Genomic DNA, 19290 nt, shown 5'->3' on the forward strand with positions numbered 1-19290 from the left:
GGGAAGTTTGGGAAACAGCCTTTGGAGTTCCTCTTGCTGAAGCTTTATTAGCAAGGCTGAGTTGCAGGAAATGTACCAGCCAGCACCACAGTGGGACTGAGTTCTCTGGGAATGACCAGGTCAGAGTCATCCCTGCTCATGGGCAAGTGGGCTTTTTGAACAGTAGCAGCATGTGGATGCATCTATTAATATGCAGGGGTGTGCAGATAACAGCTGTGCTCAGCCTTGAAAGATGTGAGCCTTTGAAATGTTGCAGTGCATAGCACTAGTAAGGCTCTCCATGCTCTCTTTTAAGGAGGTTTGGAAATCACGGGGTTGTTCTATACTCAAACGTTTGGTACTCATTTTATTTAAAAATTTGAAGGACACTACTATATGGAAACAAACATATGGAGGGTATGTAGCTGTGACAGTTTGGGAGGAATGGTAGGTACCTTTTGAGAGGAGACTGTATGCCAGTATTGGTTTTCACAGTGGAGATGCTTGGGATGAATTTGTCCTTGGAAGGAAAGTAGTGATCCTCATACCCAGTGCTGAATTTTTTTCTGTCATCTCACACTTTTGGTGCTTTTCTGTATTTTACCTTTGAAATACTTGATTTTTCTTTTAATTGTTGTTATCTTATTTTTAACCTTCATGCAATGAAATCAGATCCTGCAGAGGAAAGCTGTTCATTGAGAGGTGCCTAGCTAGCAGCATGGCTTTTCCTAAACCTGGATTTTTCTTTATTCCTCAGTTTTGCTCCTTTTGGGCTCCTCCTTTGGACAGAAATGCCAGACAGGATGAGTGAGACATTTCCTTCACTGCTGAAAAAAATATATTCAGTAACGTTGTAATTCAGGATTCTTGCCTGTATGAGGTGCCCGGTGCAGGTGTCCTTGCCTGGTATCTGTGGGACCTTCTGTTTGGAGAGGCTTGAGCGAGCCTGCATACGGAATGGCCAGCCATCACCTTCTGCTTGGAGGGGTCTGTGAAGAGTTAAGCTGCTTCTTGGTGTCTTAGAAATATTAAGCCTCATGGGAGATTTAGGTATTTGTCTCTATGTTGTGCATATTGAGAAAGAACAGAGAATAGTCAAGTGGGTTGCCTGAAGTCACCCAGCCTGTCAGAGCTGGGAATAGGTTTCCTGGCTCCCAGTACTGTACTTTAAACCACAAGATTAGTCTTTTTTGAAAAGGATAATCTCTATGTTCAAAGAAGGCTTTATAAAGCTCCCATTAACCCCGGTGCCGTACCTAGTGAGGAATCTAATTTATGTTCTGGCAAATGAAAGCAGTTTCGAAGACCTTAGTGCTGCAGGTCACTGTCAGACCTTCAAGGTTCGTTGCCACCAGTTTAATTTTTCTCCTGCTTGGATTTGACTCTGTTGTTTCTGAGAAAGGAGGAGCAAAACTGTGCTCCAGATGAAAGATTTCCAGAGACATCCAGTTGTGGAGAACAAGGTCCATGCAAGGGTTTGTTTTCTTTTTGCTATGCTTAGTTAATGTACAGAATGTCTAATGTTCCCATTTCTTCCTTGAAAGAAAGAGACCTTCTGGCAAAGCTCTTTTTTTTTTTTTTTTTTTCTTTTGCATTTTATCACTTAGTCAAGATCTGAAGATCTGAATTCCAGTAGCCAGTAACTGGAAATGTCCTTTCAAACTAAAATGTTGAACTTTAGAGTTTACCCCTGAGTCCTCGAGCTACCTTATCTGAATGGCAAAGGAAATTTTTTTCCAGTTTTCTTCTGTTATCAAAGTAAAACACAGCATCTGAAAGTTAGAGAAGCAGCAGTACATTAACCTCAGCCTTGCTTTTACTCAAAGATTGCAAGTGTTTTACAGGGTTGGCTAAAAATTATCTAACTTTTGAGTGGGGGAGGAGGGAGAGACGGACAGAGATTTAGCTCTCATCACTGAATGCATGAAGTGAGAATAAAAGCCAGGGCTTTCCTGATCCCATGCTCTGCTAATAACACTTTTACAAGCTGGTTATATAATTATCTGTTACCATGAGCTTTTCCCCCCCACTTCAGGCAGATCAGCTATTTCATCCAACCAAAGCATTTTGTGCGGATCTTTGGATAATCCAGTGTCATCAGTTCTGCACTGAATTGCAGAAACAAAACTGACTATTATGGTTTACAAGATGTAACAGACTTTGTTTTGTTGTTGTTGTTGTTTTTAAAATATAATGAAACAAGTCTGTGTTTTTTTTTTTTTTTTTTTTCTTTTTTTTTTTTATTCTGAATAGCAGGAAAGAATTTAGGAGAAAAAGGTACTCCAACTATGTCTGTGGAATAAGTGTTACAGCAGTAGACCTGGTTTCCTCTATGTCTGGGCAATAGTTTACTGCCCTTCTCTCAAATTACGATGCTCTTTATAATATGTGTTTTAAGAGTGCAGTTATCATTAACATTTATAAACATCATAATGATAATTTGCCATTTCTGGCAGATATAACTGTTATTGTGTAAACAGTCCAGTGTTTGTAGCAATCTGCAAATTTATTGACTATAAAGACAACATTAAATTAAGCTAGAAAAGAATTCCTGTATGGGCACGTGTTTTGAAGACGATTTTAATCCTGTGCTCTGGAAGGAGAGCCACAAGCACTCCCGTCACCTTTTTTATGGAGCAGCCTTGCCAGATGTGGAGTAAAACGTGGAGCGTCTGTCTCCTAAGCACGCAAAGGGCTCCGTGTGGTTTCCCTTGGCAAACACACATGCGAGCCAAGCTCCTTCCAGATGGGAGTGGAGGTGGTAGTTCATGGCCACCTTGGGCTGAGGGGTGAATGCTGAATTATTTGTAGTGTGTCATGCAAGGCAGCTCCTGAGATTTTACGCTTTACTCAGCCTCAGAACCCCTGGGACTGCCAGCTTTTGGCTTTGTTATTTTGAGCAGATCCATCTCCCCTCTGCCTTTCACCAGCTGCGGGGAAGGGACTGGGAATTCCCATGGGGCTCCAGGCTTCTCCCAGCCTCAAGAGCAGTTGCCTGGGTCACCAGGCAACCCTGTTGGTTCCTGTTTGGGTTTTCACTAGGGCAGGTCCGCGTGTTCCACAGGACATCCAAACAAGTGCCAGAGGGGAAGGTGGGCTTGGCAGCAGTCGCTGGAGTAGAGGCTCTGAGCCCTGACCAGGCTTTGCAAGCTGGGGTGGCGGGGGCAGGAGGGCGCTTTCCCACTTCCAGTGAAGTACAGATTTTTTTCAACAGGGCTGAAGATAGAGTGCGAGTAGCAAGAGATAACTTCTTGTATTTATTTTGACATAGGATCCCGCAGTGACATGCATTAGGAAGCCAGGTCTGTGTAAGGAGCTCTGACTCGCATTACAACATTGGATTGGCTTTAAACACCATTTCCTATTTCAAGCCTATCCCTTAGTGCATATATATCTCATTAACGTGGTAGCATCTGTGTTCCTTGTAATAATAAAAAAATTGTATAAAAGCCATTAATTTTTCTGTCAAAGTATGTCTGGACTGTATAAGCTTGGAATAAGTTCAGAAAGTCTGATAAACAAGGGGATGATTTTGGCTATCCAGAGTAGTGTAGACACTTATCTAGAAGTACAAAAAAGACCTTTTAGCTGTAGTTCTACAAACTCTTACATTGTGGAAGAGATACGTGTTTTTTAGACTTATTCTTAGGTTTGAGACCAAGCCTGTTGCAAACAGGCAGCTCACGCATCCAAGTGGCTGACTGACTGCTTCATCAGGGTTGATACCAGTAGGCAGCTGTTTCATACTTTTTCATATCTTTCTTTGCTAAATTAGTAGAAAAAAGGTGCTGGAACGTGGATTTCACCGTGACCCTGCAGTGGAATTCACCCACCGTCCGTATTGGCCATGCACAGTAGTAGAAACACGAGGGGTACCTGTGTGTGGCTGCAGGCTCCCTTGGTGGCTTTCCTTTTGTCTGACCCGGAGTGAAGAGGAAGAGTTTTCAGTGCTGACAGCACTTTAAGGCCGATCTCCCTGCTGAGCCGCCAGCCAGGGCTTGTTTGTGGTGGGTACGCTGTGGGCTGCACTCCACACCCTGTGCAGCATCCGAGGGGAGGCAGAAGAATAGCTAGCTGTGCAGATCAGATTAAAGGGAAAAAGCAAGGCTTTGCAACCTTTTTCTATCTTGATGTATTTTACCGTTTCATCCTGCTTTTTCAGGTAGGGGCGAGCAGGGACCTTTCTTCCTCCATTCAGAAGCCAGGTCATTTATTTTTTTGTTTGAGGGGCAGAAGGGATGTGAGGGAATCACCTGACTCCTTAAGAAATGATCTAGACTTTCTGTTTATTTTGAGGTTCATGAAAATAAGTTATTTCATGGCTTGCTTATCAACTGGCAGCTAATAATATCCTGGAGCAATGGGGAGGGGGCGATGTAAATGCCAGAGGAGCACCACTCATTTCTGTTACAGAAGTTTTGTGGGGAGAGTGCAAACCAGCTGCACAGCTTGATGGCATGGTGCCTCAGGAGTGCATGATGGCAGGGAGTAAATCCTCCATGAGTTTTGGCCAATGCATGAACTAGAAAAGTGGAGGTTGGCTCAGCTAGACCTGTCGGCTGTATCAAAAGCAGTAAAAAAATCCCTTTAAAAAATTATTTCCCCAGTAAGTTCTGAAATGTTTGCAGAAACTTTAGCCAAGCAATCCATTCCAGATTTTGGCACTCATCCTTTCCCTTCCCTGTGCTCATGCTGAGCAGATGAGCGTAATGGCCAGACCTAAAATGAAGAGCATCTACAGTCTGATCTCATCCTCCCTCGCTGCCTTTGGCTGGAGAGGAGGAGGAGCTTTGAAATCGGATTATTACTTCGAGCCTCTTGGCTTTGGAGCTACAGACTGTTCCCCACGTTGCCAATGGGCTTAAAAGCTTAGCAGAACTCCCACTAGGTACCCAGGAAGCCTCTTACTGCAGGAGATGGTGACACGGCAGGATCAGCTGTTCTTTATTTATCGTGCAGCTGAATTGTCTGGGGAGGGACCATCGCGAACCCGCTGGTGTTGTTTCCAGAAACAACATCAAAAACAGGTAGAGCTGAGCTGATGCTGTTTCCCAACCAACATGAATGTGTTCACCCAAGATGTTATGTAAAACAACTGAAAAAAAAAAACCTGCTGGTAGTACTTAGCCATAAACAGGAATGCTAAATCCAGCATATGTGGAGAGAGAGAGAGAGTTTGGGGTTGCTTTGGTTTGGTTTTACTGGCAAGGTACTGCTGGAGTGGGACTGTGACAGCTTAATCATATGTCATCTATACCATACTGTGGGTTACATTCAGAATGGTGCCGACCTCTAGCTGTCTGTTCACCCCTTTCCTTACCCCGTCTTCCCAGAAAAAAAAAACACAAAAGAAACCTAAAACAGCACAATCTACAAGTACTTTGACGATCTGAATCCATCTAATACTCCATACAAGCGCAGCTACTGGCAGAGGTCCTTTTTAGGAGATAATAAATGATACCTTTCTGAGGGTGAGGCAAACAGGATGCAATTCAAACAGACTGTGTTTCCTCTCACACGGTTGTGTTTGGAGGTTATTTTCAGCTAGAGGAGTTGAACTTGTGGCTTGGGCAGTAGTGGTCAGCCACTTGGTGTGATGGGGGGTGGGATTGGTTGGGGTTTTTTTTAAGGGCACGACCCCAGTACTTTTTCAGTAAAGGCACAGACCACTGATTAGAAATTTAAGCACATTGGTGTTAGGCTTGCTTTTCTTAATTGCCCTTCACAGGCCTCTTGGAAGTCTTCCACGGGGTCTGGAAGAGGTCTGCAAACCACTGGCTGGAGACCATCGGTTCTGCTGAGCCTGAAATTTCATGTAAAGCCGTGTCAGTGCCCAGTGCGACACTTGCCCCTCCGCCAGCGTAACTGGCTTACGGTAAATGGTGTAGATTATCTGCTCTGAAGGAAGAGGGGATTATATTGAAAGGGAGAAATGATCCTTTGGAGGGAAATAGCACGATCTCCAAATGCTTTGGCTGCTAATAAAACTGCTGAAAAAGAAAGATGATTGCAGTGGCATCAAGTGTCAAGCCTTATGGCTGCTCTCTCAGCCTCACCACTGAGTGAAGCATGCCCCTGGTGAGGATGCTGTGTTAGTTTCTCCATTTGTAAAATTGCTCTGCATGTGGGTGTGTGCCTCCCCTTCCTTCACAGGTGCTACAGGGCTATACTGAAATGTTCTTTAAATGCTTTGATGCTCTGGGATGAAAGCTGCTCTAGAGGCATAAAGAACTAATATCTAACTCTTAAACAGAAATTAATCAATTATTACTTCAGAGCTTCAGACACACCTCGTCCATCTGACCCTGTCCCCCGTATTTTGCCAGGGGAAGAAGTGGAATGAGTAGCAGTTTTACATCTTTAAAATGCTGACAATGCATAAAAATCATAACGTAGTTCCTGTCACAAGTCACTTGCACTGCAGGCAAGGTGAGCTGGGAGGAGAGGAAAGCATTATTAGCACTGGTACATGGCTATGGGGCATGAGGGAACTGGATTGATCAGTCTGAAATCTCTTTTCAGTACAGTTTAACCGCCCAGCGTGAGCTCCTCGTATTTGTTTGTATTACACAGCAGTGAAAAATTCCAGTTGGAGAGCAAGCAGCTGCATGCTGTGCAAATAGGAGAGGGTCCCTATCCCGGGGGAGAGATCAGGCAGCAGGTTGATGTGGGTAGAAAACAAGAAGCTGTTCTGGAGAGTAGATAGAGAGCACAGTGGTCTCAGAGTTTTAAGCATCCCGATAGAGGCTGAAGGAGGACAAAATCTGAGTATGCCTGTAAACCAAGCCTGGAAAATTCTATCCTGACCAAAATGCCCATCGGCATTGCAAAGAGTTTGCATTTTCAAGCCTACTTAGACTGAACCAATGTTTGCTGCATCCCCTTTGGAAGCTGAAGGGAGCTGCTGGAGGAGAGGATGGCTGATGTTACCCATTGCGCTGCTGGCACCAGCAGGGAGCACGTGGGATTTGTTCTTTGCAAACAGCCGTAATGTGGAGGCAATACGACAAATTCTCCCTGGCTTTCTCTTTATAACCAATCTGCCTCATACAAAGCTGCCATCTCACACCTCTGCTCAGCCCTGGGGTAACATTATGCTCCTGTTTACAACGTGCTTGAAGTAGCCTTCAAAGTCTGCTCTCAGAAAGTTTGGGGAGGTAGAGATCTCAGAAGGCACTGACACTCATTAAGGGGGAACCTGAAGAAATACAAAAAGGCAGTACCTTTGCTGCTCCTGTTTTGTCCCCCTCCCCAAATGATAATCCCCTTCTGACAGGATAGCTTTTCTCCCTCCTCATGTGTTTGCTCTTCATCCCTTGCCCTCACACACACCAGACTGGAGGCTCAGAGAACAGCTGGGACTGCTGCAGTGACGAGTGCCACTGAACCTCTTCGCCTCACACCCCAAACCTATTGTAGAAGGCCAGCCTGGCTCCCCCTGAGCTCTTGGTCCCCAGAGAATGAGGTGAAGATGATGATGTTTCTTTAAAGACAGCTGCTGACTCGCTCCCCACTGCTACGTTCAGCAACCACTTTCCTTGCAGTGGAAAGGCAGAGTGAAGAAGTTGGAAGTCCTTTTAGCTCAGGAAACCATAAAGCCTTGGAGCATCATAGAGAAAGAGGGCAGTGTGCAGGCTCCTGCAGGACTGTGGGGAAGATGAGAGAGGTCCATCCAGCTGCCGACTTGGATAACAGGTAGTGTTTCCATCTAGCTGCTTAAAATTAAGGTAACATGGCTGGAAGACTCCATCAGGACCAGGAGTCATAACTTCTTTCTGACTTTATGGCAGCCAGCTAAACCCACTGCTGTTTGTGCTCATAGGGTACTCTAGCCCCAGGAACAGCCCTAATGCCCTTCTGGCTTATCATGCAGAGCACAGCACTCTCAGTAGGTTTCGTATTTTGAAAACTATTTGCGTATGATGGCAGGAATCCCAAGCAGGAAGAACGTGGCACTGGGCTGCAGGCAGCGTGCTGGCTGCTGGGTGGGGGCTTGCTTTTGTCAGGCTTGCTGAGTAGATCCTAGGGGCTGAGCACATTGACAGACCAACAAACTGAGCTGTGGGGACTGGCAGAGGAACTGGCTTGTGGTGTGGCTGGATCCCATCCCCTCAGCTCCAGGTCCATGTCCAGCGGGACATTGCTGTTCATTGCAACGGCCTTGGGATGCTGCTCTGGGTGAACTGGTGGCTGGGTGTGTTCTGTGGCCAAAAGGAGGTTGCTACACTTTCCTCTTTGGTATGTTGTGGGAGGAGCAGTGGTCCCTTCCCAAGTCTCTGCATCCCCCTGGGACAGCTGGCTCCTTGGTGGGGAGGGCAGCAGGAGCTCCTAGCCAGGGACATGGAGCACGCACATCGCCTTCACACTGACAGGGATAAATGGCGCTTTTCAGAAGCATTTCAGATCTGCAATTGACTTCTTGTCTTCCTGCCCAGTCCCAGTGCTCTTTGGCATGGGTTTGCCAAACTTTTGCCCAGGTACTTGTTGTCACTAATTATCTGTGAGGGGAAAAGAACATTCCGACTGGACTCAGCGACTGTGCTGAAATTTCAGCACGCGGGCTGGGGTTGGCTCGGCACATCCCGCTGGTTGCTCTCCGTGATCTCCTAAAGCCTCTGCAAAAGCCCGTTGAGTCACTTGGGAGCATTGCAATGGAAAGCTGATAACAGCAGCGGTATGGAAATAGAGCTGAAGGGATTGGGGTTTTTAAACTGATGGCTAACTTGGACAAGGCTTAGCTGTGCTTAGACTGGTTATGTCCATCAGATTCGGTTATGGATGATTCAGCTCCAGCACAGAGGAAGCCTTTTAATTGCAGTCCTGTACCTCAGCACACAGACTGCTCACACTGAGGAGGAGCTTGTCTTCTGAAATGAAGGCCCCAAACTTTGTGAGGCTGTCCCCTGAGCAGACAGCTTGCCAGGAGCTGGAAGCTGTACGGCTGCTTTCCATAGTTCAAAAAGCCAGTGTGTGCAGCAGCCCTCCACCCCCAGTCACCTCTGCACTGGACTGGTGATAGTGGTGTCACTATTCTGGACTCATTTGTGGACTTTTATCCAGAAAGTTGACTGTCCTTCCTCTCAAAAATCTGGGCAGATACAAAAAAGGCATATACTTCGTAGGGTGTGGGGATTGGGTCACCACAAGTCCCAAAGCCACAGCACTTGTGTGCTGTCAAGGGCACGACTGAAGTAGCGATTGCCACAAAATGCAGGTGATGTTGGAGTTGAGTCCATGCTCACAGCAGCTCTGGGGGAGCAGCATTTGTTTCAGACCCCCAGCTGGTGGGGTTAACCATACCTGCAGGGTGCCTGGTGTGGGGCAGGCAGCAGGCACAGGGCAACAGGCCCTTCTGTTCCAGCCCACCCCTGCCAGCTATTTTCCCAGGGAGTGGGGAGGGATGGGTTGGTGCCCTCTCACCCCTCCTGGCTAACCCTGCACTGGGCCAGTGCTCCTCCTGGGAGAGGTGGTCACCCTTGCTCCCACCCTTGCTCTGGTGGCTGCCTCTTCCCCACAGTCCTTGCCTGACTCAGGGGGGATTTAGTACCGGGCTGGGGGGAGGGAAAGACGTTAAACAGGCTTTTCCCTAATGAGGTGTGACGCCAGCTGGAGAGGGGGAGAATCCTGCTTTTCTCCTGTCTGTTGCTCTCTCCAGCTAAAGGAGGAGGAGATGTGTGTCCCCCCCCTTCCTCTGCTGATTTGCTGCCTCTTCTGTTTCCTTTCTGTGCTGTCCCCAAAGCGTTTTGGCAAGGTTCAGATTTCTGTGCTCACAGCTCAGTGCTCAAAGAGAAAAGGAGAAAAACAAAAGGATTGGAGGCGTGGGGAGGATGGTGGTGGGGAGGAAGCCCAGCCGTTCGCCCTGGCCAGGCTGGAGGAGTGTGGGGATGGGTGACTGGGGCAGGGTTTGCCCTTAGGACCGGGAGTGGGGGATTGGTGACTGCTTTCTCCTGAGAGTACCTGGCATCACTTTGGCCTGCTCAGATGTGCCACTCAAGGACCCATCTGGTTTGCTTGCTGTCCCTTCTTGGAGAGGAGGGCTGGAAGAACAAAGTTTATTCCTCCCTTTGCAAAATGTGGGCTGAAGAGTTAGTTGGAAACCTAAGGGGATCTTAACTCTTCGTTTGTTGCATCACATCTTCCTGGTGTCCCTGTCATTCCCACAGCATCCTAGGTGTGTGTGGGAAGTCCAGGATTAGGTGTTGGGGACAGTGGGATAGAAAATTGTGACATTCAGTTAAACAGCAGCAAATGGACCCAGCCTTGGGAAATTAAAGTTCCTCTCACTGCTTTTACCCTGTCTCAGGCAGTGATAGAAAAAATGTAGGCAGGAACACTACAGGACAATGTCAGTATCTTTTTTTCCAAGGCCAATAATCATGGTTATACTTAGACTCTACCTTTACCATAAGCTGCTGGCACTGGCTGTTCCTGTTGGTAGGGACCAGAGGACCACCCATGGCACTGAGGAGCGCAGTGCAAGTGTCTTTCCACAGAGGTGCTGACCACCCTCACACCTGCTAAGAATGGACCCTCATTACCTGCCATGCTGTGTGTGTGCTGATTAATCCTGGCTTGTGCCAGAGCTCTGTAACCCAGCATGGCACCAGGACTGCACCCAGCCCCTGTTGGTCTGTGTGCCCAGTGCCCCTGTCAGCCAGCAGCTGTGAGATCTGTCAGCAGCTATGTTGGGTCCCCAAATTGGTGCTGTACCTGCCATGAACACAAGGACAAAGAGCACCCATCTGGGAGAAAGTAGGCAGCAAGAGAGGGGGGAAACTACCCAGCCAGGTGTTTTACTCCCTGCCCAGGAGACTGCACCTTGCCCAGTGCCCCAGGAATGTTCCCTGGCTCCTGGGATGACCCGCCAACTCCAAAAATGTAAAGGTCACTCCCGGGCCTGGAAAACAATGGCTACAGATAGGGGCTATCTGAGCTAGCTGTGGCCACTGCTTAAGGAGTGTTACTCAAACAGCAGGCTGAAAAGGTTCATGGGAAGCAGTTTAAATATTCCTTCATACAAAAGGCTGTCACATCCTAGCAGAGGCAGACTGCTGACTGACAGCTTTAATGCACAAGTGTAATGTGGATGAGGGAGAGGCTGAACCGGGCAGGGAGCACATCCTGGATGCTTAATTTCCCCTGCCCTTTATTCTCGGTTCTAATGTGTCATTTTTCCCAAGCTGCAAGTTTACTGTGGTACCGTGGTAACACACCTGGGATGTTTTAGCATATCACATACTTTAAGTCCTCCATCCTCCCCCCTCCCCCGGATATATTTATAGAAGGCAGGTGTCCACTAAAGTATTTTACAAATACAATAAGTCAACACCTCTAAAATACTAACCACTTACCAAGTGGTAAGTAGGGCCAAGAGCTGGACTCGATTCTTGTGTATCCCTTCCAGCTTGGGATATTCTATGATTCTAAGTGAATTCACTCAGTAATTACTATTTATATAGTGTGATTACTATTTATGCAACAGTAATATCACTCCCTCCAAGGGATGGCAAGCAGCAACTGCATTTTTTGTATTAACTTGTCATTAAGCATCTAGGGGCCAGAACAGACATTCCTGGGACTTTCCTGTCCCTGTGGCAGGGATGCTGTGTCAGGCTTTGGCTGCCCACTGCACTTTCCTTGTCTCGGGTTTCCACATATAATAGCTGTGTTTAGTCCATTCTTCCCAGGGCAGGTGTCAGGCTTCCACTCGTGAAGCACTTCGGGTCTTGCACAAGAGGTAAATAAGGGCAGTGTTGATAATGAAAATATGCCATTAATACATTGTCAATAAAAAACTACAAGCGGCGTTTAATCTGCAATCTGTTATCAATAATTTTATTACCGCAGTTACTGCAGTCTAATAAAAAAGCACTTTCTCTTCTTTATTGGGTAAGTGCCAAAACGTTTATCCTTTATTCTCTGGCCATTAACCTTTATTCCGTAGCCATTAGCTTAGCCATTTGTGTAACAGTCTGTTGAGTAACATTCAAGTAGAAATTTGTATTCAATCTATTATTTACTCTGAAACCCAAAGAGAATAGCTTCTTATGCCTATGTTGTTTATCCATATTAAATCTTGTTAAGTGCTGTATGCTACTGATGATAAGTCTTACAGAAAGTGGATTTTACTTACTGTGAATGATTTTCTGGCATACAAGTAAAACTGTAATTAATCCAGTAATATTTTGAAAACAAAGCTTGAAATTGCTAGATGGAAAAGAAGAAGATATTTCTTACAACATGTGTAAAATTCATAATAACTAAATTGCAGAACTTTATCCTTTTTGTGAATCAGTTTCTGCATTGCATCAGATGTGAACTCCATCGTTCTGAAATAAGCCATGATACTCTTCATCAAGAACTGAGGTTTTGGGTCATGGGGTCTGACATCCCTCCATCCTTTCTTTCTCTCTTACTATGAAAAAAAGCAACCCAAAGAGAAATTTGCTAAAGAATCCAAATGCTTGCTTTTATTTGAGCGATTTGCTTGCTCGTTTTCAGCCATTTCTGGCAATCCATCTGTAACTGCTGCTTCTCTGTGTAAGTGGCTTTTAGGGCCATGCTTTCTGAGCACACCTTTTAAATGAACTCACCAGTATCACTGAGTGGAAGCAAACCAGGAGAATGAAACTGTTGATTCCTGCCCATCAGCTGAACATGGGAGAAATCATGGCTTTCTTATTAGGCTGTAGTATCTCAGACTCACTGAACCCTGTTTTTCTGCATCCAGACAAAAGCATTAGTCTTCTGGCTGGAGAGTGACATTCAGTAAAAGCGTTTCAAGGTCTTCCCATAAACTCTTGCAATGAAGAGGTAGTAGAAGCAGTATTTTTAATGATGGGGCAGGTTGGCTTACTTAGTGTGTACTCTGCTGCTGTACACGTATGTGGGGCTGCTCGGGTCTTTCTGGTCCTGAGGAGCTCGCAGTAAATTTTAAGGAATTAGTTTGATGTTTGGTTTGTTTTTTTTTTTCCTCTCTACTCTCTGCTCTATAGGAACTGGAAGCTGCTCTTCACAGGGATGACGTGGAGTTTATCAGCGACCTGATCGCCTGCCTTCTTCAAGGTTGTTACCAGCGCAGAGACATCACGTGAGTAACCCCCTCTATGGCTTAAGCACTTTGCAAGGGGAGCTAATTAACACAGTCTCGGGGATGTTTCACGGCTTTAGAGTGATGACATGGCAGTGATCAGCAGCCACCAGCAATCAGGCCAGATGCTTCACCGAGTGGAAGGGAATTCCAGCTCTCTTGGGTTGAGTTGTAGGCTTTTAATTGTACAGACCCGTTAAGCAAACTTCTTTGTTCCGATGCCATGCAACTGTGTTTGATGCTCTGTGGTAGCATCAGTGCCTACAGTGAACACCCACATCTGCTGTTGTTACACTCTGCACTGTGCTTGGTCAAATTAGTGATATCACACTGAATCTTTAAATCACCACATATATTTTCGACATTTATACGTACTGCATAGCATAAAACTCCTGCTCTGCAGCCACCTCACTTGCATGGAAGATCCCATTGCTTTACATAGGGACAGTTATGATTATTTTCTTAGAAATAAGAGGCTCATTGGAATTGCTTCAGTTGCAGGATGTTGGAAAGTGATTTGACACATTCTCTTGTAGTTTTGACATCCGGAGACACTTTGTTAGCGTCCACTAAAGTAGCCTCCCAAACTGAGGCATCTGTAGAACATCATTCTTTAGGGAATCACCACTCACACAGCAAAATGTGCTCCCAGTGATAGCAAAGGCTTGTTGCAGTGTGTTTTGTTTGTTCTTCTGTGAATCATGTAGTAACAAGGCATAATTGTGGAGATGAAGACAGTTTGGCAACACACGCACTTGCTTGGAAGCAATCCTGCTCCCTAAGATCCCGCTGTTGTGGGGAGGTTTAGGGTGGTGCATAGGCACAACCATAGATGCTTGCATTGAAAACTCTCTATTTCTAATTAGCTTATAATGTTCAACAAAAATAATATAGTTAAGTGGCAAGTGTATATATATATAAACAAAATTCTCTTGCGTTGCTGTGTTCACATTCAGCATCAGTGAATACGAGGACCTGAACCAGGTGTCTGTATTGCATTTATTGTCTCTGAATTAGACTGGTATGAAGATTGATTGTAAAGGGACTGCAGTCATTTATACATTCATCAAAATAGCCATAGAGTGATATAATCCAGCCTAAAAACTGTCAGAAAGTAGTGCCTTAAGTGTTTCTGCCCACCTTAACCACCTCACCCTTGTGAGCAGCGGAAGATTTGTCCTTTATGAAATTCATAAATTCCACATTGTGAGATTCTCTAAAAATCTCCAGGTTTAAGAGTGTCCACTTAGCAATCGCACTGTGTAATTACCTCCCCTTTCACAACTGTTTTAACTCACAGAATTCAGGGATGAATCATGGGTGACTTGCTGTGCATTGGCGAGTTGTCTGTCTGTCTGTCTGTCTGTCTGGGGAAGGTTACACATGTACATGGCGGCTCAACAATGTTTGCTCAGCATTTCCCAGGTTGTGCCTGTGTAAATGCAGCTTTGGTTTACTCTGAGATGCAAAATCTGCAAGGAGACAATGCCTTCTCAGAAGGAAGAGCTATGGCTTTGTGCAGCCTGGTCAGGGTGCACAAGCAGCATGGGCAGGTACCTGTGTTGGTGTTGTTGTGTGTCTGTCCCTGTACCAGAGGTGCCCAAGGAAACGGAGGAGTGTGAAGCCACATAGTGAAGTTGTGAGAACTCACACCTCACCCAAACAGTTGTGCTAAGGAAAGCGTGAGGTGCCCGAAGGAGAAACCAGCTGCAGCCTTTCTGCAGCACCTCCTGCAGGAGGGAACTACCTCGTGGGCAGGGGCATAAAGAGAAAAGAGCACGACTGGAGTAGTGTGGTGAAAATCACTGAAGGAGGATATCAGGAAAACTGCCTGGAGCCACTGGGATGTTACAGAGGTGAACTCTGAAGCACCGCAGAGGAAGCCAGTGGGGGACGCTACCTGGAAACAGAGGGAAAGGTGCTGTATGCAGAGGCAAGTCATGAAGGAAGAAGCATTAAGATGTGGTGTAAATATTCAAATCTGTAGATAAATGAGAATAAAAATGATGGCTTGGATATGCTTCTCAGAAACAAACCTGACACACTGTTTCACATCTACAAACCAAATGCAGGATATTTATCCAAAAGCCTGAAATTCTCCTTGTTCCTTTTCACTTTTATTTCCAACACCTTTAACCCCAGCTCAAGAGACACAGGCCTTGTCTGAGGCACGGCTTCCCTACTGCACCCTGTTTGTCCCCAGTTAGTGGTGAGGAGTTTAGCCTCTAATTGATTTTTGAGTGCTCAGTGGACAAGATAGCAGAATTTGTGTGGAGTTTAGAGTTGACTTGTCACGGTGGGCCAGGGCTCCATACTTTTCTGTTGCAGACAGGAGGTATCTGGCTTGTGTGGGAAAAATCAGCAGTTTCACAGATCATCACGGTGGCATTACTGCAGCATCCCTCCAGTCATTTGTGCCCCCCATCCTCCTGCCGAGGCTGTGAGCTGTTAATATCCAGGCTGTAAAATTCACTCCCTGTTGCACCTCAGAGAGAAAGGCAGGAGCTTGTTCTCATCCTTGTTCTTGGGCTGGAGCACTGGGGCTCAAGCACAGGATGCTTCATACGACCTCACATAAAACACGCTTTACCTACCTCTCCAAGGAGTTTTGAGGTTTAATTAGTTTTGTATCGTGTCTTATATCTTTGATGGCCAAAATGTTATCTGCCTATGCTTTCTCACAGTCTGTCTGGGAGCAGCTTGTAGTTCTTGTCACATCTGTTTTGATGGCGTGCAGAACTTGTGGCAGAGCTGGGCTGCCTGGCTTTAATCATGCATCATAGAGGGGTATAAAACTGTCACATACCTTTGCTAATTATAATGTGCTCTCAAGTGATTTTGGAAGTGACTGAGAGCCCTTCTAATGCACAGTTTAACATGCTGTAGTTTGATTTGCTTTTCATTCTTTGAAAAAAAAAGAGATTAATACTTTTGTAGGGTTCTATGTTCCTTGCTTTTGAAGTAGAGCAGCTTTGCCTTGGTTTTGATATTCTTTATGATGGCCTTTTAAAAAAAAAAAAATCACATACATGAGTGATTTTTACACACTACTTTTTACCTTGTTTGATGCTAAGGAGTGTTGAATGTCTGGTAACGTAAGACTTTCTTTGAGTTATGGATATCCGTGTTTAACTACTGAGACTACTTAATGGGATGCTATGTGATCTTCTCCAAACTCTTATTTATCATAACCTATCATAGCTGTTAGGAACACTCCATTGACCTGGTTCTTGCTGTGTTAAGTACTGTAGAAACACAGAAAAAAAAACCCAGTTACCTGCATTTCTGGCTTCTGGCATCTTTAACAGTGACCCTGTAGCTGTCCTTGCCTGGCACTGGGTGCTTGGAGCACCTGGCCAGGACAGTTTCCCCATTGCTCAACTCTTTTCACTCTGAGCCAAAATACTTCTGTGTCATGATCTGCACCTTTTGTTGTTTTATAAATGCCCTTCATAGTTTCCACATACCATCTGTACCATCTAACTACTCACGATGCAATAGGCATCCTTCTGTGCTGTAGGCATGGTTTGGTTTGATGCCTCTGAGATTGCCCCTACCTTTCTCCTGCTTCTAGCTTTTTCACACGGGTCTTAAAATCTCTGTGTTTTCTTTTAGTTGTATCAAAATGCAAATACCTGGAAAGAAGAGAGGGAGAAAACTCTGATTAGATTTTGGGAGTTATAAAACAATAAATAGAAATTAAGCAGTTTGAAAAAGTTCTGGTGCTTGCTTCAGGTTCTCTCTGATATAAATTGGGTAGCTGCGTACTCCCTAGGGGCTGCTGCTTTAATTCCAGCAGGAAATGCGATTTGATGACTTGTATGAAGACAGGAAGATCAGAGCTTCAGCTAACGGCAGCAGCCGCAGCAGGAGCCTTCTGCAGCTGTTTTTAAGTAAGAAGTGATGGTGTGACATGGATGTGTACACTCAACTAAAATATTCTAGAAAAGCTCCCGCTGTTCAGCATTTCTTTGGGTTAAGCTCATTCTTTACTGCTCTGTTATTGCGCTTTTGCCATTTTTCTAATATGGTGGCATAAAAAGTTTCAAAGATTTTTATCAAATTTCTCATTGGGATGTATTTTGTAGGTTGCTATTGTACCTCAAAAAACATCTTAGTTGCTTTTTCTAATAACATTTTTTATTTTTTCAGCATGGACAAAGGTCAGAAAGTGAGGAGGAATCAAAACAATATCTCTGGAATTTTTTTTTTATGTCCCTTGAGATTCTTTTATTTTTTTTACAGCTCAGGAGGTTGGCCATCACAGCAGCTGAAAACTCTGTAATTGACTTCTGTGGTAGAACAGACAGCATTTGCTTCCTTAGGAACTTCAGTTATTGCTTTTCTTGTTATTTGTTTCCTAATGCATTGGAATTTTTTTCTTCCCAAGTGGATCATCAGTTTTACACCCCACTTTAAGCTCTTTTGGGATCTGTAAACTAGCCCTGGAGTCTTTGGCTTGTAGTTTGCACCTGGTTTATTCTGATATTGATAATAAGATGATATTCTTTAACTCCCCTTCCCTACAATTGTCTTAATTATTTCTTTCATATCCTTAGTGGTGGCATTGAGAAATACTCCCAGTATGGCTTCTAAAGAGCTGTATTTCCTACTTGTTGAATTGCCAATCAAGAGTACTACCTCTACTCTGCTTATTTTCCAATGCTTGTTCTGTAATCACTTATTTGAGCTTTCATCAGAAAGAAATAGAAATTATCTGAAGTCATCTAACCCACTGAGGCACATGCCCTTTTCTGAGGTCTGTGTTTAATAGCTCTGGGTATTTTGCTTCTTCCTTCTGCTTTGTCACTTTTTCTGTTCCTTGTCCTTTATTCTGAGTGGACTTTGCCTTTACAGGGTACTCTGGAGGTTACCCCAGCTCTCATGTTTCGGTAAAAGGGACCTCAATAAAACACTTAACATGTTGAAATCACCCTCTGCATGTGACTACATGAGCTGTGTCCTTCAAGAACTGCTATATGTCGGTCTGGTGTAGGGGATGAAGTGGCAGGTCAACAGGAATAGCCAGCAAACCAGTGCCAGGTTTTCAGGCTCATGGGTACTGTGGTGAACTGAGCTGTGGGACTAGCTAAGCCAATTCACTAAGACAATCTGAATGAATTCAGCACTTCAGTCCATGCCATAAGATGTGGGGCAGGCACTGAACTCAGTCACAGCAGACCTGGTGCCCCTCGCATTTGGAAGAAGTTTTAACAGCCGTGTCTTGCAGTTGTGCCACTGACCTTGATTATAACAACTGCTCCAATGGCCCAGCCACAAAGCACCTCACTAACTCAGAATCATATTCATGAATGCCAAGTTGAATATCAACAAGATCACCATTATTTACAGTCTGACTTTTAACAGGTGCTGCCTTGCATACATCACGGATATTGGTGGATGGCCTCTGGAATCAACTCAGTATCATCAGCACAGGAGACACCATTAGGGGGCAAGGGAGATGAAGTGGCTACATTGCTCATCTTAAATCTAATTTTAATATTTATTATAATAATAGCCAAGCCATGCAAGGTGAGCCTTTTAAAGGGTAAAAAGTGAAAATGAGGCAGCTGGCAGGTGTTGCGAAAGGAAGGATGAGATTACAGCAGTAAAATAACACGGTCATTCAGAGATTAATGAGAAGCACAGTGGAATAAAATTACAGAGTTCAAGTATAACTAAAGCTAAGTAAATGTCTTTGATTCTCAGATGGATAAAATGAATCCTTAAAGAAGAGTTTGAAGAAAAGTTGGTAGCATGTTCTGGAAGTGCTATTCCATAGATGCGGTGGAGAATAAGGACTGAAAATGGTGGAAGAAAAATAGGAAAAGCTGTTATTGTCAGGGCAGATGGATGAGAGACAAACAGATTGGATTGCTGGGGAGAGGGAGTTATGCAAAACATTGACAAGGAGGAATAGGTGGCTAAACTTCAAAGAACAGTCAGCGAAGGGTCTTGGAGAGACTGCAGTGATGTCATCGTGCCAATGTCAGAGCGTGAAATATGAAAGGGACAGCTGTATTTATGAGTTCTTGATGTTGCAAAGCAAGTACTCTGGAGAGAAAGAAGAAAGCAATCATGAAAGAAGAAACTGAGAATGCAAGTGAAAATATCTTCTTCTTTCAAGGGAGAAGACAAAGGATTATGGAGAGAGGGGAATGGGATGTGGAAATTCTCCAGATGTGAAACCTTTGCCCTCACTCTTGAGACTTGCATTTCAA

The 19290-nt window shown here is 44.9% G+C and overlaps 1 protein-coding gene across 2 annotated transcripts in view; it reads left to right on the forward strand.

The window, feature by feature from the left end:
• LOC126645278 (chromatin remodeling regulator CECR2) overlaps positions 1 to 19290 on the forward strand; it is a 102176-nt gene that overhangs the window by 36997 nt on the left and 45889 nt on the right. For both annotated transcript variants that reach the window (XR_007630108.1, XM_050325540.1), the window contains exon 2: positions 12975 to 13069. Coding sequence is in view for 1 of the 2 variants with exons in the window: in XM_050325540.1 (XP_050181497.1) it covers positions 12975 to 13069 (95 nt within the window). In the remaining variant the exon portion in view is untranslated. The remainder of the gene's footprint in view (positions 1 to 12974; positions 13070 to 19290) is intronic.

The sequence above is a fragment of the Myiozetetes cayanensis genome, unplaced genomic scaffold (assembly GCF_022539395.1).
Source record: "Myiozetetes cayanensis isolate MyiCay16 unplaced genomic scaffold, myiCay2020 scf3, whole genome shotgun sequence".
Taxonomy (NCBI): Eukaryota; Metazoa; Chordata; class Aves; order Passeriformes; family Tyrannidae; genus Myiozetetes; species Myiozetetes cayanensis.